This window comes from Lissotriton helveticus, chromosome 7 (genome assembly GCF_964261635.1).
Source record: "Lissotriton helveticus chromosome 7, aLisHel1.1, whole genome shotgun sequence".
In the NCBI taxonomy this organism is placed as follows: Eukaryota; Metazoa; Chordata; class Amphibia; order Caudata; family Salamandridae; genus Lissotriton; species Lissotriton helveticus.
The window spans coordinates 419,200,200-419,226,081 of NC_136068.1; the positions used below are offsets into that span (position 1 = coordinate 419,200,200).

At 45.9% G+C, this 25,882-nt stretch overlaps 1 protein-coding gene across 4 annotated transcripts in view; it reads right to left on the bottom strand.

The window, feature by feature from the left end:
* The window catches only part of RABEP2 (rabaptin, RAB GTPase binding effector protein 2), a 418,606-nt gene that overhangs the window by 322,681 nt on the left and 70,043 nt on the right, over positions 1–25,882 (bottom strand). For 3 of the 4 annotated variants that reach the window (XM_078652310.1, XM_078652312.1, XM_078652311.1), the window contains exon 2: positions 20,574–20,768. The exons of the other annotated variant lie outside the window; for it this stretch is intronic. In XM_078652310.1, the coding sequence (XP_078508436.1) occupies positions 20,574–20,768 (195 nt within the window). The remainder of the gene's footprint in view (positions 1–20,573; positions 20,769–25,882) is intronic. 4 annotated transcript variants of the gene reach the window in all.

Below are 25,882 nucleotides of genomic sequence, written 5' to 3' on the forward strand. Positions count from 1 at the left end.
AAATTCACACGAGCTCCTCAAGGTTTCACAGAAAGTCCTAGTATTTACAGTCAAGCTCTTAAAAGACAACTAGACAACATTCACATGCCAACTGACACTGCCCTGCTCCAGTATGTCGATGATCTACTGATCACAGCCCGTTCTGAACGTGATTGCGAGCGTGCGTCACTTACAGTCCTGTATTTCCTAGCCGAGATGGGGCACAAGGTGTCCCCTTCGAAGCTTCAATTCTGTGTCCAGCAAGTGATCTACTTAGGCCACTTACTGTCCAAGTGGGGTAGGCAGTTGACACCAGACCGTATCCAGTTAATAGCGAGTCTTCCACAGTCCAGGACACAGAAGGAGGTACGTGCTTTTATTGGCCTCACTTCTTACTGCAGACAATGGATTCCTCAATATGCATTTCTAGCCAAGCCACTGATACAGTTAACGACACAGGAGGCAGCCGTATCGACTGTCCTCCCTTGGACATCTGAACATACACTTAGTTTTAATGAGTTAAAGAAAGCCTTATGCCAAGCACCTGTTCTAGCTACACCGAACTATAGTAAGCCTTTTACACTTTTTGTCACAGAACGTAATGGTACTGCATTATCTGTTCTCACACAAGATCAAGCAGGACAATACAAGCCTTGTGCTTATTTTTCGAGCACATTAGATCCAGTAGCCCAGGCGTTGCCTGCGTGCCTCAAGTCAGTTGCAGCCACAGCTCTAGCTATCAGACAAAGTGATTCCATAGTATTAGGACACTCCCTGACAGTACAAGTTCCACACTCCGTGGAAGTTCTTTTAAACCGAACACAGACTCAGCACTTGACAATTGCACGTTTAACAGGTTATGAACTGACACTGTTCCAGCCACACATAGAAATCAGACGCTGCAACGTTCTAAATCCTGCTACACTGTTACCATCAGTTACTTCAAGTTCTGCCACACATGACTGTGTGGAAATTGTTAACACTATGACCAAGCCAAGACAAGACCTGACAGACATTGCATTACCTAATCCCGACCTGACACTTTATGTGGATGGTTCATGTATGAGAACTAGTACAGGAGAACTAGTAGCCGCGTATGCAGTGACTACTGACACAGAAGTTATTGAAACACATCGTATTGACACCCTGTCTGCTCAAGCAGCAGAGCTAGTTGCTCTGACCCAAGCATGCATACGTGCCAAGAACCTGAAAGTAAACATATATACAGACTCACGTTACGCATTCGGAGTTGTACACGACTTCGGAGTGCTCTGGCAGGAGAGAGGTTTCATGACTTCTCATGGAACCAAGATTCATCATGGTCTCCTCATTCAAGCTCTGTTAGATGCAATACATTTACCGACAGCTATCGCTATCATGAAGTGCAAGGCACATACGAAAGTTACTGACATCATTTCCCAAGGTAACGATCTAGCAGATCGAACAGCCAAGCTTACAGCTCAGACTCCAGACATTCCAGTTAACAAGACACAGACGTCCACTCCTGAACAGACTACTTGTATGACAGTTAAGGACCCTACACAAGATGTCATAGACATACAGTTACATGCCACTCCCGAAGAAATCAAGAAATGGTCCGAACAAGGAGGGGTCCAGACAGATCAGGGATGGGTGACGAAGGGAAAAGCCACATGGTTTCTCCCCGACTCTATGGTTCAAGTCATTATTAATACCGCACATAGTCCAGCACATCTAGGAGAAAAAGCCATGTTAGATAGTATACAGAACCTTTGGTTCAACAAGCACTTACGAGCTGCAGCCAAGCAGAAAGTCCGTACTTGTATGATATGTTGCCAGTTCAATCCAGGTAAAAGTGTCCCGGTGGAACAAGGTGGATTCCAACCTCCTGACCACCCTTTTGAAGTCCTCCAGATGGATTATATTCAGATGGAGCGATGTCGAGGTTTCAAGTATGTCCTCGTAGTTGTATGTGCTTTGTCCAGGTGGACAGAAGCATATCCAGTTCCAGATTACACAGCAGCGACCACTGCCAAGCAGTTGGTTCGTGAATTCTTCCCCCGCTATGGACTCCCTAGGGTCGTGTATTCTGATAACGGCCAGCCATTCTCATCTGAGCTCATGAAACATGTTTCCCTTTTGTTAGGGTACCAGTGGAAGTTCCATTGTGTGCGCCATCCAGAAGCAGCCGGTCTCGTAGAGAGACATAATCAGACCCTGAAAATCCGTATTGCCAAAGTATGCAAAGAGAAAGGTGTAGACTGGCTAGTTGCCCTGCCAGTTGCTCTATTCTTTATGCGCATGGTCGCACACTCCAGATCAGGTCTGTCCCCTTATGAGGTCGTATTCCGCCGCCCCCCAAATATGTGGGGTACACCTAGACCCCGCAGTATTACAGAGGTTTCCAGTAATATGTTGACAGATTACCTAGCTTCCTTGATGTCTGCCCTACACTCTTGTCGTTCACAGGTTGCCGCTGCATTTCCAGACAATACCGAAGTAAAACCGCATGAGGTCATTCCAGGCGACCTCGTATTCATAAGGAACTTTGATCGTTCAAGTCCGCTGGAGCCTCGTTGGAAGGAGCCGAGACTAGTCCTTCTGACCACCCGTACGGCCGTGAAGTTGGAAGGCCGCAAGGGTTGGGTCCATCTGTCGCATGTCAAGAAATTTCATGGAATCCGAAAAAAGACTTCTAATGACAATTCCGAGGACTGTTCCATCATTAAAGACTGCCTGAAACCAGACTCTAAATCAGACATTATTCTCAATCCCGAACTGAAAGTTCCTCTGTTCGAGAAAACTCCGCAGCAGGAGTATAAATTAAAGCTCCGGTCTAGTAAAATAAGTCAGCCAGTTTAATTGTCTAAGTCCCCCTCGGGTGAAACGGTTAGACAGGTTTCTGACATGTATGAGATAGACCCCCATAGTGAGAGAGTTAGTCAAAACTCTATCCGATGTATCGTTTTTCTAAGTTTTCTATTGTTTCTAAGTTTGATGGTTACTTGCACAAGTTATGCATTGCATTTATGTTTTCCAATTTCGCATGTAAATAAGTTTTCTAATGCTACAGTAGAGCACACATTTAGTGATCTGCCTCCTCACGAGTTGTCCTATCGTCTTGCTATGAGGAATAATACATTCATTAGAATGTTGCATTATTCACACCAGACCAGCAATGCTACTAATTGTTGGGTGTGTGGTCGACTCCCCCCTTTCCAGACACCGAAGGGAGTTCTACCACTCTTTCCTTATCCGTTCTCACATAATGGTTCGTGTGGAGCAAGGTCCATGTTAACGTCATCTTCAAATGATATGTCCCTTCTGAATAGAACATGTTTTCCAGACAAGCAAGGTCTCCCCCATAGAACAGGGTTAGATCTAGAAAATGAAGTTTATAATTTAGGTAATTATTCTTCGAATTTTATGGTCCTGAATGTTCAGTCTGATACTACTCCAGACTTACCTGCTATTTCAGTACTACCAGTCAAAGGCGAATTATGTGTCAGAAATAATGGTTCCGCACATGTAGGACATAGTGATTGTACTACTACTGTCGAGTATAGTGACAGTGGGAAATCTATTTTCAAAGCCTCACGTCATTCTTATTTTGTTTGTGGTCAGACCGCATATGTTCGTCTGCCCCTCGATTGGGATGGAACATGTTACATTGCCTTCCTCCTGCCACCAGTTTTTCTAGCCCCATCTGATTATCACAGAAACACACATCTAGTACACGTCAGACCTAGAAGGGAGATTGAGTCCCCAATTGTCGATCAAACTGAAACTGCTCTAGAACAATATCAAGACTTTAATAAAGGTTTCTTCTTCTTTATAGGCCCTGTCCAGAATAGTAAGCTAATACGTAGATTAACCAGAACCCTTGAAACAGTAGTGAATGAGACTACTTCTGCTCTAGGTAACTTAACCGAAGAGCAATCTGCTATGAGATTTGTCGTGCTCCAAAATCGTCTCGTTCTTGACGTCATACTGGCCGATAGAGGAGGAGCATGTAGAGTCATCGGATCTAGTTGCTGCATTTTCATTCCTAATAACGCGCCGTCTGTTTATTCAGCTATAACCAGACTTCACAAAATTGCCCATCAGTTACACCAGAATCCAGGCACCTGGACATGGTCCGGTTGGCTCTGGAGTATCATATCTGCCTGGGGATGGAAAGTATTGTCATTCCTAGGTATTGCAGTAATGATCATATTCAGTTGCTGCCTCTGTATACAATGTGGCCCTGCGATTTGCGGCATTTGTGCTACCTCTTGTATTCCTAGTCCTAAATCCCGTTCCAAGACAATTCGAGACGAGCAAATGATGCTATATGAAATGATAGATGGTATCATGAATATTGATGTTTCCTAATGGAAACGTAGGGCACAAGGAGGGAATGTGGAAAAGTAAATTTTGCCATGTTCTGTGTGCCTACGTGTTCCCCATGTTATGTCATATGTGCATGATCGATATGCATGTATCCCCCTCTGATCGATTAAAAACGCAATTACAGTTGTGTCCATCTCTAGTATGCCAGTTTCCAGTTTTCGTGAATACAACGAATATTAGGCCTATGTAAAGTTATGTTGCCACGTTTCACAGTGTGCACGTTAATTCATTGAAAAATCCCCGTTTCTAGGCCTCAAAAGGGCCCGGACTCAGATTCAGCTCCTGTTTCCTGAACCCTCTCCGAGGAGCGATACAGCCCCCACCTGTATCCCTGACCCTTAGCTTACTTTCATGCCTCGCAGTGCCCGGCTCGGCCTGGCTCTGCCTCCTAGTCTGCCAAGAGTATGTTATGATTCTAGTTATCAGTCCAGCCCTCCTTCTCTGCATTCCTAAGCTACTGAATTGCATCAATAGTTCCGTCATGGTCTAGCCTTTATGTCTCCATGTAAGAGAAATACTGTATTAATATTCATAGAATATTCCTCGCACACACACTACATATAGGATTATGCATGCACCAGTCTTAGTGTCTGTTAGCCTTTACCCCGATAACTTTTGGATTCTATCAACATGTTCCCTAAACTCGAGATACTAGATAGGCTTTAGGTACATGTCGCTCTGACACTCCAGACTTTCGTCTCCTCTTCTAGCGCAGAAGTCATAGCCCCCCAGTTCTCCCTGGTAACACGTCATTGCCAGTTTGCGCGCACCACTAGGTTAGAGGTCCCAGCTGCTCAGGTAGCCCCCTCCATGTTTCCGCCCCTTTTATGACATATTCTGTTACGTTTGCATCACATGTCTATGTATACGCCCTGTACACGCCTTCTTGTTACCTCATTCTGCCCTTATCTTTCGCGACTGCTACAAACTCCGCCTACTGCTACGCCTACTGTATTGAATACAATGTATTTGTTTAACTATAAATATTGTGCACTGTTATTAAAAGTTTGCTAGCCATTCCCAGATCCTGCCCCGGCAGCTGCCGGGCCCTGCCATCCCATTCCCATGCAGGCTGTCCTGTTCCAGTCCTTTTATGCTTGATTAAAGCCTGTATACTCTAGCTACCTCGTATCTTGACTCTTATTTATTGAGCTAACCGTTTATCGATTATAGTCAAAAATAGATCAGGTAATTAATTATTTATTTACCACAATGGGCGTAAAATCCGTTACGCTCGCGGATTTTTCGTATTTTCGGAGAATCCGCAATCCGCGAACTCTCGCGGATGTGGCGAGAATACGCAAATCCGCACGAAGCGGATTTTTTGCTTGTGTTCGCACTGCTCGTGGTCCGCGGCGCGGGCAGCAACAATCTCGCACTCGCGAAAGTACAAAAATTACAAGGGGAGGGGTAAAGGAAGTGGCCCAGTCTCCAACTTCCTGTTCCTGTCCAGCAAGCTCCTCCATTTCCTGGCCACTTTGATTTCGATCTTGACTGGGAAGGATTACTTTTTGTGGTTGCTGCTGGATATTTGGATTTGAGGCCTTTTGGATTACTTTTGGATTCGAAATTTGATTTCACAAAGAAGTAAGTTGATGTTGTTTGTTTGTGGTGATTTTTGTGTGTGTTGCTTTTTTTCTACTTTTTTGGGGGGGAAATCTGCAAGTTCGCGAGCTGAGGATGTTTTTGCTTGTGTTCGCACTGCTCGTGTCCCGCGCAGCAACAATCTTGCACTCGCGAAATTTTAAAAATTACAATTCTGCACATGAATTGAAAACCACCAGGCTTAGTTATGGGTGCATGCATGATACAACTGTTTTGTTGATTTTTTTTTTTAACATGATTCTGGCCAGGGCATGGATGGCATTGGATTGTGGTGATTTTTGTGTGTTTTACGACTTTTTGGGGTGGTGTTGGGGGCTTACTATGTGGGTGGGGGCCATTTTATTGCCTGGTCCCGTGTGGGTGGGGGTCTAGGGGCCATTTTTAAGCCAGTTTGTGTGCTTTGTGCCATAGGCCTGCACCCAGTGTGCTCTGATGTCATCCATTATGCCCAGGGGGCCCAGAATCGGTCTGTTCGTGGATTTTGCTGGTTTTTCGCCACGTTCGCGCCGTGAAGCAACAATCTTGCACTCGCGAAATTGTAAAAATTGCAATTTTGCACCGGAAAACCACCAGCAGGCAGCATAAGCCTTCTGAAACTTGATGGATGGCATTGGATTGTGGTGATTTGATTTGTGTTGTGTTTTTTGACTTTTTGGAGTAGGGGTTGGGGGCTGGCTATGTTGGTGGTGGCCATTTTGAGGCATGGTCCTGGCCATGTGGATGGGGGGGGTCAACCGGCCATTTTGAAGGCAGGCAGTGAGCTTTGAGACATAGGCCTGCACCCATTGTGCCTTGCTTTCACCCATTGTGCCCAGGCGGAGTCAGGGGTACATGAAAGTACAACCCTCTCTGTGTGTGCTCTCTTGGATCAATGTTAAATTCCTGTTTCCCAAAAATTTAGCAAATCCTAATTTTGAAATTTCCATATTGTGTGGTGTGCACGTGTGTATTCATAAATGCCTACTTGCAAACTGTTTATTGAAGCGCTACATATGCAACATATATTTACTGATGTTCCTCTATCTTCGTTTGCTTTTAGGTGCACAAAACTCCGCATCATCGTTGAGCATCAGTGCCAGGAAGAAGTCCTGCTGCGGCCTGTTGTTCCGACATCTGAAGAAGATGGCTCCAAAAAGAGGTGCCCGTGGGTCCTCTTGCAAGAAAGATGTCTCTACTAAGGAGAAGAAGAAGCAAGTGGCACCACTTACCAAGGAGACTGGTGGCTCAACCAATAAATTTTTTGGGGGAAAACAACAAAAAAAACAAAGGCCCACCATGAGTGCTGCACAGGTAGCCTGTTTAGTTGTTGAATCACCAACGACCAGTGATGTTGGTTCATCGCAAGAAAGTAGCAGCACACCATCAACACAGGTTGTAACTCATCTCACAAGTACTATTCAACAACCAAAGCCGCAACAACAACTGCATGGGCTACTAGTACAAGCAGAAGTACATGCGCAAGGAGCTGTCCGAGAAGGAGCTGTCCGAGAAGGAGCTGTCCGAGAAGGAGCTGGCTGTGAAGGAGCTGGCCGTGAAGGAGCTGGCCGAGAAGGAGAAGGTCGAGAAGGAGAAGGCCGAGAAGGAGAAGGAGAAGGCCGAGAAGGAGAAGGAGAAGGCCGAGAAGGAGAAGGCCGAGAAGGAGAAGGCCGAGAAGGAGAAGGCCGAGAAGGAGAAGGCCGAGAAGGAGAAGACCGAGAAGGAGAGGTCCATGGAGACTTGCAAGTAGAGGTCAGTGAAGATGCCCATGTAGCGGCGCATGGAGCGGTGCAAGTGCCACAATGGTTGTTCTTCCAGAAGTAGGGGCACAGGAGGAAATCGACTTTGGAGCCGGGGTATCATGTCAGGAAGACGAAGCCACTCCTCCTGATGATTCATTTTCTCCCAGCTCCCCAGCAAGGAAAAGATCATGGAGGGTGTGGAGAAGTTCCTCTTCAAGCCCCGCTCCATCAGATGATGATCTGGATCTAGATTGGCAACCATCTCCGACGTCTGAGAGGGAGGCACACCATGAGCTGCGAAAGGTATCAAATGTTAAAAGGAAGGGCCCCGGAAAGCTCATACTTATGGATCCGAACGTCGGACTTGATGAAGTGGTGCATTCTGATGTTGTTGAACAGGATGACAGCAATGACCTAGTCATCACACATGTCAGTCCAGCCACACCGGCCATGCAGCAGACAGACATTTATACCCTATCCCGACGTCATGCTGAGCGTGACCCTGGCGACGTGCCACTGGTAGCACCACCAACGCAGTCAAGTAGTACAACAAGTTCAACAAAACCTACAGCTCCCATATTTTCTCCCCAGAGGGGGACTCCATCCAGCTCGACTCCCTCAAGTAAGGTTGCTGCAATAATTGCACAACCCAGTAGATGTCTGCAAGGCTCATCCACCACTGCTTCATCTGGCATTGGCAGCAGTATCACCTCGTGCGGCAAAACCAGAAGTTTCCAGTCCCCAGTTTGGAACTTTTTTAGTGTCCATGAAAAGTATGATAACATAGCCGTTTATTGCATTTGTTAGACTAGCGTTAGCCGTGGTAAGACTGGTACCAACTATGGAACCGGAGGCCAGATAGGTCATCTTGAAAGAAAGCACGCTGTCGAATGGTTTCCGCACCTAGCAAACGTCAAGGGAAAGCGATCCCAAAGGGCAAGTGGCCAAAATATACCCATACTAGGTGTTTCATCTGAAGATGACGGGGAGGTAGAAGAAGCGTCAGACATGTGTCCGGTTGCACCCAGTACCCCTGGCAGCACCACACCCTCCGGAACACATAGGAGGCACACAGAGTCTGGGAGACACACCAATGCGGAAAATGTCAACACTGATCAGAAGTGGGTCGAAGAAGGCATCAGCATCATCCCGTAAATTTGTCCAGCGCACCATTTCAGCCATGTTCTCCTCAGATGTGCAATTTCAACGCAACCACCCAACTGTACGCCTGTATAACACTAAGCTGGCTAAAATGCTAGCGGTGGACCTTCTCCCTTTTTCGTTTGTCGAAGGTGTGGGTTTCCTTGAACTCGTGGCAACATTGGCCCCTAAATGGAAGGTTCCTAGCCGGTTCTATTTTGCCAGGGTTGCTGTTCCAGCACTACATAAAGAGGTGCTTGAGTTGGTGGGGGCAGCTTTGCAGAAGAGTGCTGTTCACACTATACACCTGACAACAGACATGTGGACCAGTTGCCAAGCCCTTGATTACATGTGCATCACTGCACACTGGGTCTCTTTTTCAGGGGTTATAAAACAGATAAATGCAGGTGGTGACTTGGTCGAGATTTTTAAGGGTGCTCGTAAACATGCAACATTAGCCATGTTTGGCATGGAGAAAAGTCATACTGCAGTCAACATTTTGGCTGACTTTAACAAAAAGGTCTCGCAATGGCTGCCCCCAAGAAATTGCAAGGTTGGTTATGTTTCTACAGATAATGGGAGCAATGTAGTTAGGGCCGGTTTCTATTTCAGAGTGCCGTGTTTGGCGCACTGTATCAACCTTGTTGTGCAAAATGTTTTGAAAAAAGAACTTGCAGTCGACAAAACACTGACCATCTGCAGAAGAATATGCACACATTTCAACCATTCTTTTAAGGCCCGGAAGGAGCTGAGGCGCAAGCAAAATGAACGTAGAATGCCAGTGAAAGCACTTATCCAGGAGGTGGCAACACGTTGGAACTCAACCTTCTACATGCTTGAGCGTCTGCATGAGCTGTTTCCAGTAGTCAATGAGTATTTCTACAACCTGGGTGGTGATACGACAGAAATGATGCTAGCGGTGGAGCAATGGCAGCTAGTTAAAAGCCTGACAGACATGCTTCGTCCTTTTGAGGTCTTCACGCGTGACGTCAGCAGGGAGGACTGTTCTTTGAGCAAAGCTATCCCATTGTTGCTGAAGCTCGAGCACCAAGTCAAGGTGGTGTCTTCACAATTAAAGGACGTTGGAAAGAACGAAGCACATGAGTTGGCGCAGAGATTATTACAACGCCTAGTTAGCAATGAACGGCTTGTAAAAATCAAGAAACAACAGCACTACATTTGTGCTACTATTCTGGATCCACGTTACAAAAAGCCATTGTTTGGCAAAGTAATAATTCCTTTTGAAACATCGGATGTTACAGAGTACAAAGGTTGGCTAGCTCAGTCAGCCATTCGTTTTGAAAGAGAGCGGAAGGAAACTGTAGGAGAAGACAGTACTACTAGTGAATCAGCAGGCCATCAGGCGTCCCAAAAAAGCACTTCTGCATCTGTGCCTGTGGCAGAAGTGAGTGTCTTTTCCTCTGAGCCGTTAACCACACCAGCAACCGTATCATCTGCACCAGGCCCAGGCGATATGTCTGAAGCGGGTTGGCTAACTCAGCTAGGGTTTCCTTGTCCTAGAAAGGACACAGAAGTGCAAAGTACAGGAATCCGGGAGGACATTCTTTCAATGGTGCAGGCCTATCTGGATGACTCGACAGAGGTCAATATTACTGAGGACCCATTGGCGTATTGGCATGGGAAAAGAAAAATATGGCGAGAGCTCACCAACCTGGCTATCAATTACTTGTCTTGCCCACTCGCAAGCGTGTCCTCAGAACGTGTTTTTAGTTCTGCTGGTGGCATTGTGACTTCCAAAAGGTCCCGCCTCTTGCCCGCAAATGTGGAGCGGCTCACCTTGATAAAGATGAACCAGCACTTCATACCACCAGATTACAGAGTACGAGAATCCACGCAGGAAGAAGAGGACACCGACCTACCTGAGGAAAGTTCTCCTCAGTTACCAGAAGTAACCCCGACTGATGATTTAGCAGAGTATGAGGACGAGTTCTGCTTCCCTGACAGCGAGTTCTGAAAATGAGTCAATCATTTATTAATTGTAAATTTAGTCCTCCTTATTCACTTTTATTCCTGTGTGTCTGTCTTTCTTTAGCAAGTGCTTCATCACATTCCCAACTAAACTGTAATCAACCAATAAAACAACAAGCCCATCAACAGAACTGTCTTGATTTTGATGCCGCAGCATTCCTCAGGTTCACAACAGTTAGTTGACAAGAACTCAGTCCTGGTCGTCTATCCTGAGTCCTCCTCCTCCAGACTCACCCTATCCATTACCCATAATGCTGATGCCTGGATTCTGCACAATGAAGAAACTTACGTTGACGAGTCCCCCAACGCCTTAGGACACTGTGAATTCCAGGTGGAGCCAGCCCTCAAACACAAATTACAGGTAAGATAAGCGTTTGGATGGGAGGTAGTATAATGGAGTATTCGGAGAGGCGAGAGAGTGACAGTGGTACTAGCAGTAAAGTCCTAGGGCTCTTGAATTAACAAACTCTGTGACAGGCATTTACTTTGGAAAACATTTGGCCTATTACACGTGAACGTTTAGGCGTTATTATTGCTCGCTTGCCTGTCTCAGGGGTGCTGTCTGTGGGGCTTCTAGGTTTTTGGGTTGTGTGAGCACCGCTGCCACATTTCTAATGTTGATTGCTTTTGTTTTGCAGAAAATCCACGCCGGGAAACTCCAATTGGGGCCCTGCTGCAGAACGCCTTAGGACACTGTGAATTCCAGGTGGAGCCAGCCCTCAAACACAAATTACAGGTAAGGTAAGCGTTTGGATGGGAGGTAGTATAATGGAGTATTCGGAGAGGCGAGAGAGTGACAGTGGTACTAGCAGTAAAGTCCTAGGGCTCTTGAATTAACAAACTCTGTGACAGGCATTTACTTTGGAAAACATTTGGCCTATTACACGTGAACGTTTAGGCGTTATTATTGCTCGCTTGCCTGTCTCAGGGGTGCTGTCTGTGGGGCTTCTAGGTTTTTGGGTTGTGTGAGCACCGCTGCCACATTTCTAATGTTGATTGCTTTTGTTTTGCAGAAAATCCACGCCGGGAAACTCTAGTTGGGGCCCTGCTGCAGAACGCCTTAGGACACTGTGAATTCCAGGTGGAGCCAGCCCTCAAACACAAATTACAGGTAAGGTAAGCGTTTGGATGGGAGGTAGTATAATGGAGTATTCGGAGAGGCGAGAGAGTGACAGTGGTACTAGCAGTAAAGTCCTAGGGCTCTTGAATTAACAAACTCTGTGACAGGCATTTACTTTGGAAAACATTTGGCCTATTACACGTGAACCAACACGATGACAGTGTTCAGTAAAACGAACTTACTGCAAAACCACCACCCACCAGGCTCAAAAGTAGTACAAAACAGGTATGCTCAGATAAAGTTTGAAAAAGTATATTTATATCCCTAACAAAATAATCTCCCGCAAGACCCTCCCTAACCCCAAATAAATAGTCCATCAAAAGTCCCCAAAAAACCCAACTCCCAATTCCAACCCCCAAAAGTCTCTAAAAAAGGGGCAAGGGACACTCTACAGATGCAGGTTGTTCACTTTGGCCTCCAGGGCATCATGCCTTAGGGCCAGGGCATCGTACTCCTCCCGGAGCATGGCGTGATCTAAGCGGAGGCCCTCCATCACCTTTTTGTACTCCTCCCATTTCTTGATCTCCGCCTCCAGGTTGGACACTCTGCGGAGTGCACGGCGCAAGCGAGCCTTTACAGTACTGTGAGGAGGTGCAGCCTTTGCTGCTCGGCGGTGGCGTCTTCCAGCACGGCTCTGGTTGGCTGGAGCACTGCGCTTACCGGCAGAACGTGGGGTCATGGAGGAGGATGCAGAAGATGTAACATTTGATGCACTTGAGTGCGTGTCGTCCCCCTCCATTTCCACCAGCCGGCGATATTGCGCAACAGTGGCATCCAGCCTCCGTTGCCGGGCCAGTACAGCCAGCATACTCCTGCTCGGTTTTGCAGTTTTAGTATTACCAACTATAGAAGAAAGAAAGACATAATCTGTAACGAATGCTCTTTAAAAATATGATTAACACAAAATGATTCAGCAGGAAGTTGTGTCACAGTACAACTAGCAACTAGCCAGCGCAGTACAAATCTATTCAGGCCAGTATCATGGGCGTCTGCATGGAGGGGCAAGGTGGGGCGCTTATGGTTTGGTGCTTTTTCATATTAAAGAGATCTGGCAGAAGTGAGTGACTTTTCCTCTGAGCCGTTAACCACACCAGCAACCGTATCATCTGCACCAGGCCCAGGCGATATGTCTGTTTCCCTCTCTCTCTCGCTCTCTGTCTCCCTCTTTCTGTCTCCCTGTGTCTCCCTCTACCTCGCTGTCTCTCTCTCTCTGTCTCCCTCCCTCACCCTCCCTCTGGCTCCCTCCCTCTCTCTCTCTCTCTCCTTCTGTCTTCCTCTCTCTCTGCCTCTATCTGTCTGTCGGTCCCAGCCTGCTGTAATTACCATATTGTAATTTGTCACTGGGCCAGCACTGGATACACATCATATGCTATCTAAGAGTCAGATAGTACCATGATCCAGCTTACCTGTACTCGCCACCGCCACCGTCTCCTTCCTCACAGTCTGATTGTTCTCTGGCGCCGCATCCTCCACAGAGTAGTCCTCAGACTCGGAGTCGATCACGATCACGTCTGAGCTGGCCCCGCCACCAGATGTTCCACCTAAAAAATATATTTAAGACTGTTAGATTACACCACTCACTAGTATTTGGTTTAGGAAGGAAGAAATTTGAAAACAACAGAAAAAATAATTGACTGTCTACTCTAGTCTAAAGTAAAAATGTCCCTCCTTCCAGGGAAGGCTGTTGTCTTGCTGCTTTTTTTTGTCACAATTGATGAATGCTTGCTTAATTTTAACACACACCATTTTTCTCTGAACAGACAGACGCTGGACTTCTACGGACAAGAGCAACATCAACTAAACCAGTTGAAAGCTCGGCTCGACCACAAGAAATGTGTTCCATTACTCATCAACTCAGCACCAAGCACTTTTCCTTTTCCAGCTAACTTTATTTTAATATATGTGTTTACTTTTACTTTTAATAAAGCTTTTAAACTTGAATAGACTCTGTGGTTTTTGGTCCTCCAGACTAGAGTGACTGAGCGAAAGGTTTTGTAATTTTTGCAAGGAGGAGTCCGTGCCGCTGACACTACCAGGTTTATACAGTGTGCCAAACCCACCACTCTGAAATATTATGACTCTGGTCTTTGGTGTCCATAGTTTGGTTTGTGGAGAATTGTCCCTGCAACAGTAGTATTATTGATTTTGCTCCTATCTAAACACTGTTTCGAAAAAATTAAATTAGGAACGCTTGGACAACAATAGGTCCTCTATATTTAAATGAAAACTTACTGGGGCCAGCAAAGGAGCACTCGCCGCCCTGGCCTGCATCCTCCTCCTTTGGAGCCACTGCATCCACTGTTTCTGTCCGCTTGCCCCTGGGCGGACCTGACGTACAACATGAAAGAAAGAACAGAAAAAATTGATGATTGCTGCGTGTCGATGTCCTTGTCAACCAAATCAAACATTTAGAAAGAACAAGAACCAACTATTTCAGCCAAAAAGAGGGCTACAAAGGAAGGACTGCACCTGAGCCTCTACTCTAGGGGCAGATTTACAAGCCCCTTGCAGCTCTTTAGCTCCGTTCTTGCGTCACTTTTGTGACGCAGCGCCACAACAAGAGAGGCGCCATGGTGTGGCGTATATTAACAACGTGACGCATATGGGAGATGCATCCCATTCTAAAGCCCTGCGCCATAAGGGAGCGTTCCAGCGCAAGGGAGGGCGTTCCTGCGCAGGAACGCATGCTAAAAGTGGCTATGGGGAATAGATAACATTTCAATCAGTCATTTAGGACAATGATGCGTCACTGAAACCCTGCGCCTGCATGAAGCAGACTTACGGCTTGACGCAGCATTGCTGGAGCTGCGCCATCGTTGCAACGCAACTCCATCAATGAGCCGCCTTTACGGCACCGATGCGTAACGCTTCGGTGACGTTTTGGCACCATGGCGTGCCGCATTGAAAATACGGCGCACCATGGGTGGTGCTGGCGTGCCTCACACTTTGCAGGGATGCGCAGGTAATTGCTAATCTGACACTTAGGGGCATACTTACGAGTTCTGAGCTGGACACCTCCAGATGTGCACCAGAACAAATGCGTAACGCAAAACTAACCTTGCGTCACGGCAGATGCGCCGCAATTACAATGCGGCAAACCCTGGCGCAAGGGTAGGCAGATGCGTGACGCATCTCGTGACGAAAGAGGGGTGCATCTCTAGAGTCGCGTCGCAGGCGCGATGCAACTCTAGCAATGCTCAGGGCTGCCCAATACTCAACATACCGCATCAGTCCTTACGCCTGCTTCAAGCAAGCAGGCATAAAGAATTGACGTAGCAGCGTCGCGGAAGTGCCTGCGTTAAATCTTGTAGATTTCACGTAGGCACTTTTGCGAGGCACACATCTGCCTGACCGCCACCCCCCCCCCTCCCCCTGCGTGGGAACGCTCCCATTGTGGCGCAGGCCCAGGTCTTAACGTGGCGCATCTCCCTAGATGCATCACGTTGTACATGACTCGCAGGGATGCGCCACGTTTATGTCGCTGTGCGTCAGGTAAGGCAGCGTAAACGTGGCGCAAGGGGCTTGTAAATCTGCCCCTTTGTGTCTAGCATTACGCAGTTCTGTAAAGTACACTCATAGTACATTACTCAGCCCAAATAAATGAACACAAAATAGAAAACAAATAAGCCGTGGCACCGCCACAGAGAAGGAGAGCAGTGCACCTGAAATGCACAGAAGATTTTGAAATATTAATTTACCTCTCCTATCAATGTAATCAGCAGCATTATTGCTCTTTGTAAAAAAGTTAAAGCAAACATTTGCAATATTATATAACACACAGAGCAGGAGAAAAAACAGAGTAGTGACGAGTGATGAAAAAATTGCTACTACTACTCACCAAGCCCGGGGACCTCCACTCCCAGCAGGTCGAGCAGGTCGTGCTCCCGGTCCAGGATATCGGTCCAGCGGTGGGTCACCTGATTATAGGTGCGATGGACCCCGGTGATGTTAAAAAGGGCCCGGCACACCTGCCCCCACCGCTTCCGTCGCTCCTGGCTGTTGGTGTAACCGGCAGCAATCCTGCCGCCTGCCGCGATGGTCCTGGGGAGACGGCGCTGCACATAATAAACCAGTGAGCCCACCTCCTCAGGAATGAAGATCTCCCGGGGCACCACCATTTCCGCCCTCAAGCGGCCACACGGGAGCCGGGCACGGGCTGCGGCGCCCGTCTTGGGCAGCTTGACTGCTGTCTTCACCATGTTCTGGGCAGGTAAGGAGATAAAATGAAAAAGAATAAGAGTAGAGAAGAAGGAAATAAAAGTTTAAAAAAGTAGTTGAAAAGTAAACAAAAGTAGACTAAAACACAAAAATATAGACCTAGAAAACAAGAGGGATAGAAAAAAAGTTTAATAGATCAAAAAAAAAATAAAACAAGCAAAGGATGGCAGAGATATACAGTGGACAGAAACACCATGCCCAGACACATAGGAATGAATGAAAAACAAGATGGCCGCCCGAACACGTGCGTGTAAGTAAGTTCGCACGCGATTTCTCTCGCGAACTCGTGCGAACTTGTATTCGCAAGGCGCTCATCGCGCGAGATTACACATAGCGGGCGGAAACGGAAATACGTCACGCAAACAAAATGGCGGCGCCCATACTCAACCTTGGGGTAACTCGCACGAGTTTGCGGCTTCCACGGTCGATTTCGCACGACGCCGTGCCTCGCGAATAGGGCGAAATTACCGAAAAACGAGTTTTGCAAAAGCAAAACCAACGAGCAGGTGCAAAAGTTCGAGCTCATCATTTGTAACCATTTACCTGTAGTGCTTCCTGAAGGGGCCCTCCAGAATCCGGTTGCCTACTTGCAACTATTGTGTGACCCTGCTCTGACAGTCACAGAATAGTTACAAGTATGCCATTGCATCCTGTTATTGCAACAAAAAGGAAAGGGAGCAGACAAGCAGGTGCCAGCCTTCATTAATGTCAGTTGGGGCAGGGCAGGTGTTGTTGTTTGCAAAACTTAAAGCACTTAGCAGGTGTGCTTGGCTTTGCCACAATAATGTACACTCACTGGTCAATCAGAGGGTGCTGTGATGACACCGAGGGTGGCTTGGGTGTGCCAGCCAGAGGGTGGCATGGGTGAACCAGAGTGCCAGTGTTGACAGAGGATGGCAGTGCTTTGCTTTGCCCCAATAATGTACACTGGTCAATCAGAGGGTGCTGTGATGACACCGAGGGTGGCATGGGTGTGCCAGCCAGAGGGTGGCATGGGTGAACCAGAGTGCCAGTGTTGACGGAGGATGGCAGTGCTTTGCTTTGCCCCAATAATGTACACTGGTGAACCAGAGGGTGCTGTGATGACACAGAGGGTGACATGGGTGAGCCAGAGGATGGCATGGGTGACCAAAGAGAGTGCCAGTGGTGACAGAGGGTGGCAGTGATGAAGAAGGCCTTGCAAACAGGCTGGGCACGTAGAAACAACAAGTTCGCAAAACTGGCGACCCGACAAGTAAGTTCGCAATTTGCGAAATTGTACAAAACCCTCGCGAACTAGCAGAAACCCGTGCGAACACACACCCCCCAAAAAAATACGCAAATCCGCGAGAATTCGCGGATTTTGCGGATTTTTGCAATACGCAAATACGCAAATTCGCGGATTGCGAATCCGCAAAATCCGCCCATGCTTATTAATGACCCGAGTTCTGACTGGGTCTTTGAGGACTTCAGGAGCATGGTTAATCACTTCTTTAAGCATTGGTAAAATGGATGAGGACCTTTGTGCACTATCAAAGGTATCTATTAAGAAGTCTTCATCTACAGGGTTTGTATGCATGTCTACCACATGATATTGCGCAGCCCTGTGAATTAATTGATTGAATCCCACAGTGTCTTCTGGTGGGGAAGGCCTTGAGGGGTATAGGTCATCCTGAGGGACATTTGGGACATCTGGAGTGTTATAATCATCCCACGGGTCAGGTGATCCTGTAGGAGTAGCTGGATCAGGCATGTTACCCCCATGTCATCAGTGCTATCATCCCTGTTGTCATCGTCTGGTATGATAGAGGATGCTGGGGAATGTTGTGGTATGGGAGGATGTGGTGATGGTACAGGTGAAAGAGAAGGGGAAGGCAGTCTTAAGTGAGAGGTATCCATGTCTTTCTTTGAATGCGGAGCTGGAGCTGGTGTGTCCAGTGGTCGTTTTTTTTAAGCCAAAATCATCTGTCCAGTGATTGGATCTTTAGCTAGACTCTTTTGAGCAGGATCTGGATAACGTAAGTCCTTTATGTTTTTTTCGGTTCCGGTATGTTATTTGGATCCGATGGGTTTTTCGGTTCCGATGGTTTTTTGGAATCCGAAGCGGGTTTGCTTGGTTCCGACCTGGGTTTCGGTCCCAAAGGAGTAGTGGTATGTTTCGGCGCCGATGGTTTGGATGTCGGCGTGGCTGGTGAAGTTGTCTTTTTCAGTGCCAGTAAGTGTGCGCCGGCACCGTGCGAAGGCAGACTCGAGCCCGAATCACCTGAAGGCTTCATTAGCTTCTTAGCCGGGCCCGAAGGTGGGGCAGTAGAAGCAGTCTGTCGGTGTGCACCCGAGCCCTAGGGCGAGGGTGTGACCGGGGCCTTCTTTGGGTGTGTCGAGGAAGGGTCGGGGTCGACAGTCTTACTTACGACCCGTTGTGCTGGAGTGATGTCCTCGACTTCGGAGTCTTCTGCCTCGGAATTGCTGTCGATGTCGTGTTGTTGTGGAACATTGACGCCTTTCTCGAAGATGTCGTCCGGAATGGAAGCTGAAGATCGAGCCATTGTTCGCCTCGCTCTTCGGTCCTGGATAGTCTTCTTGGAGTGGAAAGAGGCACAAGTGGAAAAGTCTCTGGCCTCGTGCTCCAGGGAGAGGCAAAGGTTACACAGTTCATGAAGGTCGGTGTGGGGAAACTTCGACCCACATTGAGGACACTTTTTAAATGACGTCCTTTCCATGACCTGGTGTCGAGGCCTAGTTAGGCCCGGAGGCCGTCGACGACGACCGGAATCGAAGTTTTCGGTGTTGAAGAGTAGCGTCGAATGGAAAAGCGTTCGAAACTTAAGTTCTGTAAGTTGGTGAGGATTGCGCGCCGAAGGAAATCGGTTCCAACACAGAGCGCTGGAAACACATCTGAGCCCGGTGGCGGAAAAAAACAATCTGGGGATGGAGTTGATGCCCATGCGCAGTATCATCCAAAGGAGGAGTCACCTATCCCATGACTTCCAAAGACTTTTCTACAACAAAACAAACTGCAAACATCCGGGCCCAACACTAGGTGGCCATCTATGTATAGTGTGTAATCTGCAACTCATATGCCTCGAACAGTATTATTTCTGTGACAATACTAAATGTACCTAAATGTAAACACCAAGGTCTAATCTTTTGATAAGCAGTATTTGTGCTTCAACCAACTAATCAGCTATTTGTTTTCTGGAAGTTTTAAGAAACAGATCAGTAAAGAGAATCCTACAACTGGCCAAAGCGCATAGATCGGTCCAGGGAGAACATTGCTAGGACTGCCATGCCGGAATTATGGTAGAAGTAGGCCTCTTGACTCGTTTCTAGTTCAGAGGCAACAACGTTAAAGTCTTTAGGCAAGACAGGAGCCATACAAGGTCTATAGGTGCCAGGAGCACAGTCTGAAACATATTGGCTCCACAGGGCAATTAAGTGCCTTTCGGAGAGGTTAAAATGACCTGCTAGAATGCCTCAACCAGGTAGGGTGAGGCAGAGCTGTCAGAAATCTTACCAGAAGCTTTTCAAGACTAGAAATCAATTAGAAGAACACTGTTGGGGCTTCTTTCTTCATTACTCGTCCTACTCTCAAAATGAAGATGATGACAATTTCATATGTTTCCTGTGACTTTTGTGCAATATCCTTCTTTCCAGCAAAGCACTTTTCAATGGGGTTCTGTGTCTCCACTTGAAACCCAATACAGTTTGGCCTATGTCTCTCTAATTGCATTAGGATGCATTCAGTCACAAAGCTAGCACGTGCTTTTTTCAGCTATTTTCAAGGAATCCCAAGTACTCAGGGTGTGGGTCAGTAAACCAGCATCTGTTGGCCACATTTCCCACAAGGCTGAATACACGTAGACTTAAGAGGAGGCATGGGCCTAGTAAAAACAATTAGTGATAGAAAAAAGTAGAACAAAATTATAAAAATCTTGGTGGCACTAGATCCCACATATGTGATGAGTAGGCAAAAGATATGGAGTTGCGCAGTTCCACGACTGGAGCCATAAAGCTTCACCTGGTACTGGTGAATTGTTTGCTTCTGATCAGGCAGCTAGAAAGGCTTCACAAAAATAATCTGCATGAGGAGTGTCCATTGGATTACTCCTTTACTAGTAAAAATATAGTTGGGGTAAAGAAATATTAGATCTATTTCTATTCAAGTCCAGTGAATGAAATTGTTTTTCTAGTTAGATATGCAACAATGGTTCTGACACAATATAAAAAGTAAAGAGCTATGATCAGGTATACAAATGTCCAAGACTGTGTCATTCAAGGCAAGCATGGTTGAAGACCAGGTTTGGTACAACCCCCTAATGATGAACAACTCTTCAGTGGCCCTGGTGACCTTCCCTTGAATCTATTGAGCGTTCTCATCCTCCATGATGGCCTGCATGACCCCTGGTATAGTCTGTCCTCCCAAATGGGTCTCAGTGACCCCCATGGATTCTCACCCTTCATGATGGCCTGCATTGAAGCAACTTCCTCCTGGTACTGTTGTTTCACATCATCGATTGCTTCTTGCTTGGTGCTTTCACTGATGGTCGCGACAGCCTTAATGTTCTCAATTTCGTCCATAGCAGCCTCCAGCTGAGCCTGCAAACGGTGTGCCTTGGCCTCCCAGGCTACCGCATCACTGCCTGGATCATCTGGCAGACAGAAAAAGAAAGAGGACATGTGAGACTTACATGCTCAAGACATGTCAGATGAAGCACATGGACTCGAAAAGTGAAGGTTATTTTGTGTAAACTCTCTGTATAGCAGACGCATGTAGCCAGGTCTGGCACCACAGACAGAAACAATCAAAAGTGAAGCAGGCAGCATCCAGGTCTCAGTGTGAGCACTGACAGCCATGCTATCTCATTCAGAATGGCTGAACACTTGCCTCCCTACAAATGCACAACAGCCAATAATTAAGTTATCGACAGGCCGCAGACTCTTGACTCCCGCACAGATTACACACACACACACTAAATACAAAATTATTCTCTTTAGCAGATAACCATGCTTTCACTACTCCAAAATCCTCTAACCCACCATGCATCCATTAACACTACATAAAAAAAATCCAAACAAATTCCAAGCAATGCAGCATGCAAAGCAAGCATAAACAACATTAGTATAGCCAAAGAGGACTACTGCCTCAAAATAATCTTAGAAGCAGCAACAAAAGCAGAGATATCTTTAAGGCTGTCAAGCACTGCATCAGCTTCCTATCCCTATATACTAAACTCATTAAAAAATCCATCCCATTACACAAGTAAACACCACAAACCAAAGATAAACCACACAAATCTTCATGAACCATCCCTCCTGGCACGGGTGACAGGCCATTTAATTGCTAATCAACACTATCCATCCTTTTCAATAAACAATCTATCTAGCTACCATTCAAATCAAATCATCGTATTCGATCATTTAACAATAATAATGATATTTAATCAATGAACATCAATAACAATCCTTCCAAACACAACCTAAAAATACATAAGAATAGTATTAACATTTTTTAGGTAAGTATAATCTTATAGTCTCAGGCTAAAATTCTCAGAACTACAATTCCACAGATATATTATATTATAAAATAGAAAAAGAAGGGAAAAGAGAATCACCCTTCGGGCCTTAAAACGTTAGGGTATCATGATGCCTGAAAGATTTTTTTTTTTTTAAGCCCCACACTTATGCACACCTTTGGGAAATTCAGTAACTGCTGAAACGTTAACTCTGGTTTGCACCTTCTCAGTTGAATCTTCCTAAAGAATGGAATTCAAAATTTTCAAGACTTCGGGTGATAAAATTTACACACAAAAAAATAAGTGCAGCAAAGTCTGTGCAGAAGTTTCATCGCAAGAGCAACTACAAGTTCCTGCCATATTGTATTGCTCTAGTGGGAAGCACATTTGGCATCTAATAGAGTGCAGCAAAAACCAGGCCAAAAGCGACCTCTCCCAAGAATTGGGTACCAAGTCCAAGTAGCGCTCTTGACCTGTCAATGTTTGAACAAGGACATAATATTATAGGGAGGGTTTTAAGGGCCCCAATTCTTCCCTTTCGATCACTCTTGCAGCGAAACAAATATTAATGGCCAAGCCTTTGTCCCCTTTACTCAACTTAAACGGATCATGAAAAATAGAAGGTCTGCTTAAAGAAACAGAGGTAGACTTATTGTACTGAAGCCTAGATATATTGTTTCCAAGGTCACACAACAGCCAGGCTTCACAATTTCTTTCTTGAAGGAGGCATGCCCACAAAGACAATGGTGTCAATTTTATATGGTCCTCAACATTGTCCAGACCCACCTCTTGATGGACAGCATAATGTGGGCTGCACATAGGGATACCCAAGATTGGTCTTGATACCCTATTTTCCTCCACCTGTAAATTGGAGACGTTACTATAACCTCACAGCCCAACTCCAAAAGTTAATACTGGAATACATTTATTTTTATACATTCCCAGTAGTGGTCTAGGTGTTTGAGTGATCGAAGGTTACACCCCAATAAAGAAACTGATCTACCCTTTCTAGTTGTTTTCATTTGATAGACAGATGAGTTTTCCAATGATATGGTGCCTAAACCATAATAAACGATTTTGAGTGATTAGCTTCCAGGTTCTGACATCTAAAAGTATCGAAAGTCCATTTGTGGTTCTTGCTAAAAGGACAGTATACTCCTCATACAGAAGGATGGGTACAGGCTTATTTTTAAGTACAGACCTATATATCCCTCCCTTTCTAAATATTAGCATTAATTAGGCAGTTGAGTTATAACAACAAGCATTGGAAATGCAATAGGTCTCCCCTCATTTAAGTTAAAGCAATTCTGTTTGTAATTAGGTGGTTTTTTAGCTTTGCTTTTATTAGTGTTTTTCAAACTTTCATGTACATAACATGCATATGCACATGCACACCAGCCCATGACTAAGTGTGAGAAAGAGCATTAAACGCGTCAGGAGATCTATGATGTAAGGGCTTTGCCCTGCCTGTAGAAGCTGCTGCTTTACCCTGAATAAACGCCAGAACACTTACCTCCTGTAGTATGGCTCTTTACATTGAGGACAACTCTTGTTGGGTATTTTAGAGGTTTGTCCTGCCGCATTTAGAGCCCCGCCGTGTAAGCAGTCTGTGCTGGCGCCAACTGACGCTGGCACTTAGGAGCAGGAGCGGCTGGGAAAAAGCAGTGAGATGCAGCTTCTCAAGTGCGGGACATTCTGCCTTCAGCCCACTGGGGTATTTTAAAGTGACACTTTTGTATTCATTCAAGCTGCTCACTGAGGTAATATTTTTGGCACTTCCAAGACCAGAAGGCCGTTTCAGCGACCACGCCCACTGAGGACCACTGAGGCGAGCGTCACGAGGACTCCAGGTGCCGATATTAAAGCTTGAAGATTCATTTACACTCCAGCCCATGACTAAGTGCGAGGAAGAGCACGAAAGGCGTCGGGAAATCTATGATGTAAGGACTTTGCCCTGCCTGTAGAAGCTGCTGCTTTACCCTGAATAAACGTCAGAATACTTACCTCCAGTGGTGTGGCTCTTTACATTGAGTACAACACTTGTTGGATGTATGCATATATATGCATGTATTTATATAGATATGCAGATATATATATATATATATATATATATATATACACACACACACACACACACACACACACACACGCGTATACATATATATAAATGCATATGCACATATATATATATATATATATATATATATATATATATATATATATATATATATATACATACATACATATATACATATATATATGCATCCTGGACTCTGCCCGATACGAAGGCTGCAGAAGGCGTTGGGCAGCAGATGCACAGTTTATTTGCTCAAAGACATTCATCTGAATCCAGGTAGCTACCATGCATTCCACCCAGAGGGATGCTGGTTCATGTGGTCCGTCGATACACCATCCAATGGGGGAGAAGTACTCACCATAAAGATAGGACCACTGACTGCACCTGCATAGAGAGGAGTGGCATCTGAAGAAGGAAGATAATCCGAAACGCGTCATGCCACTTTAAAATAAACTTACCAGAAACTGACCCGCAGTGTCCCTTCTCGTGCTTAACTGGATGCGAATCTTGCTATATATATTTATATACTTATGCATATGTGTGCACATGTAGAGAGGTATAGAGGTAGAGGTAGAGGTAGAGAGGTAGACATAGAGGACATATTCTTTGTATGGACTAGAAGCGAGGGGGATCTATTGAAATTCCTCGAATGGCTGAACAATAGAACACAAGCAATTCAATTCAGCCTAAGTCACTCAAAAAGAAAAATGCTGTTTCTAGATGTAGAGGAATAACCCTCAGATGAGATGGCCTAGTGACAACTCTTTTTAAGAAACCAACTGATCGCAACAAGTCACTGCATTTTCCGAGCAATCATCCTCGGAGTCTGAAAGAAAATTTACCCTACGGACAATACCCCCGAATACGCCGTAATTGCCAGTATAAGGACGAATATCAAATGCATGCAATGAAACTAACTGAAAATGCATTGCTACGTGGGTATCCAAAAAAATTATTAAAGAGATCAATGAAAAAAGCATGGTGGACACCACGAGAATGCCTTCTGGAAAAGAGAACCAAAAAAGAACTAGACAGAATTGTGTTCGTATCAACATATTGCCCAAATTTCAACATGTTAAAAAAAGTCATCAATCGCAAATGGCATCTGGTGAAAAATCTTCATGATACCTTGAACAGTGTCCCATTGTTCGCATTTAGGAAAGACCGCAGTTATAGCAAATCAACTAATATGGGCGGCACTCCCCCAAAAGGAACAGATTACAATGAGAACCTTAATTGGTCTCCCACCGATACAAGGTCACCACAAATGTGGAACTTGCATTTGCTGCGCAACCACAGAAGAAGGGTCTGTTTTTAAACACAACAGCATCTTTTGGAAACATCAAACATTTACTAATTGTAAGTCTCAGTATGTTATATATGGAATAAAATGTCCATGCAACATGTTATACATCGGAAAGACAAATCAAGAAGTTCGAACAAGAATTCCACAGCATAAGTCGAGAACTAAAAACAAGCATTGGAAATGCAATAGGTCTCGCACCATTAGAGTTAGTGCTTTTAGAATTGTTTATGGGTTTTTTTGTAAATGTTTAGCATTTTTGTTTCCTGTAGCCAATGCGAAAGTATTACAAATAAAAAAAGCCATAAACATTTCTAAAAGCTCTAACTGAAATGGTCTGAGAACTATTGCACTGTGTGAGGGTGAGTGAGGGTGAGTGAGGGTGAGTGAGGGTGAGTGAGGGTGAGTGAGGGTGAGGGTGAGTGAGGGTGAGTGAGGATGAGGGTGAGTGTGGGTGAGTGAGAATGAGGTGTTGTGGGTGAGTGAGGTGTTGAGGGTGAGGCTGAGGCTGAGGTGTTGAAGTGTTGAGTGAGAGTGAGGGTGAGTGAGGAGTTGAAGGAGAAGTGTTGAGGGTGTGTGTGTGAGGTGTTGAGGGCTAGTGAGGGTGGGGGAAGTGTTGAGGATGAGTGAGGGTGAGTGAAATTGAGGGTGAGTGAAATTGAGGGTGAGTGAAATTGAGGGTGAGTGAGGTGTTGAGGGTGAGTGAGAGTGAGGTGTTGAGTGAGAGGTTGAGTGAGTGTGAGTGAGGGTGAGGGGTTGAGTGAGGGTGACTGAGGGTGACTGAGTGTGACTGAGGGTTAGTGAGGGTAAGTGAGGGTGAGTGAGGATGAGCGTGATGGTGGGTGAGGGTGAGTAAGAGTGAGTGAGGCT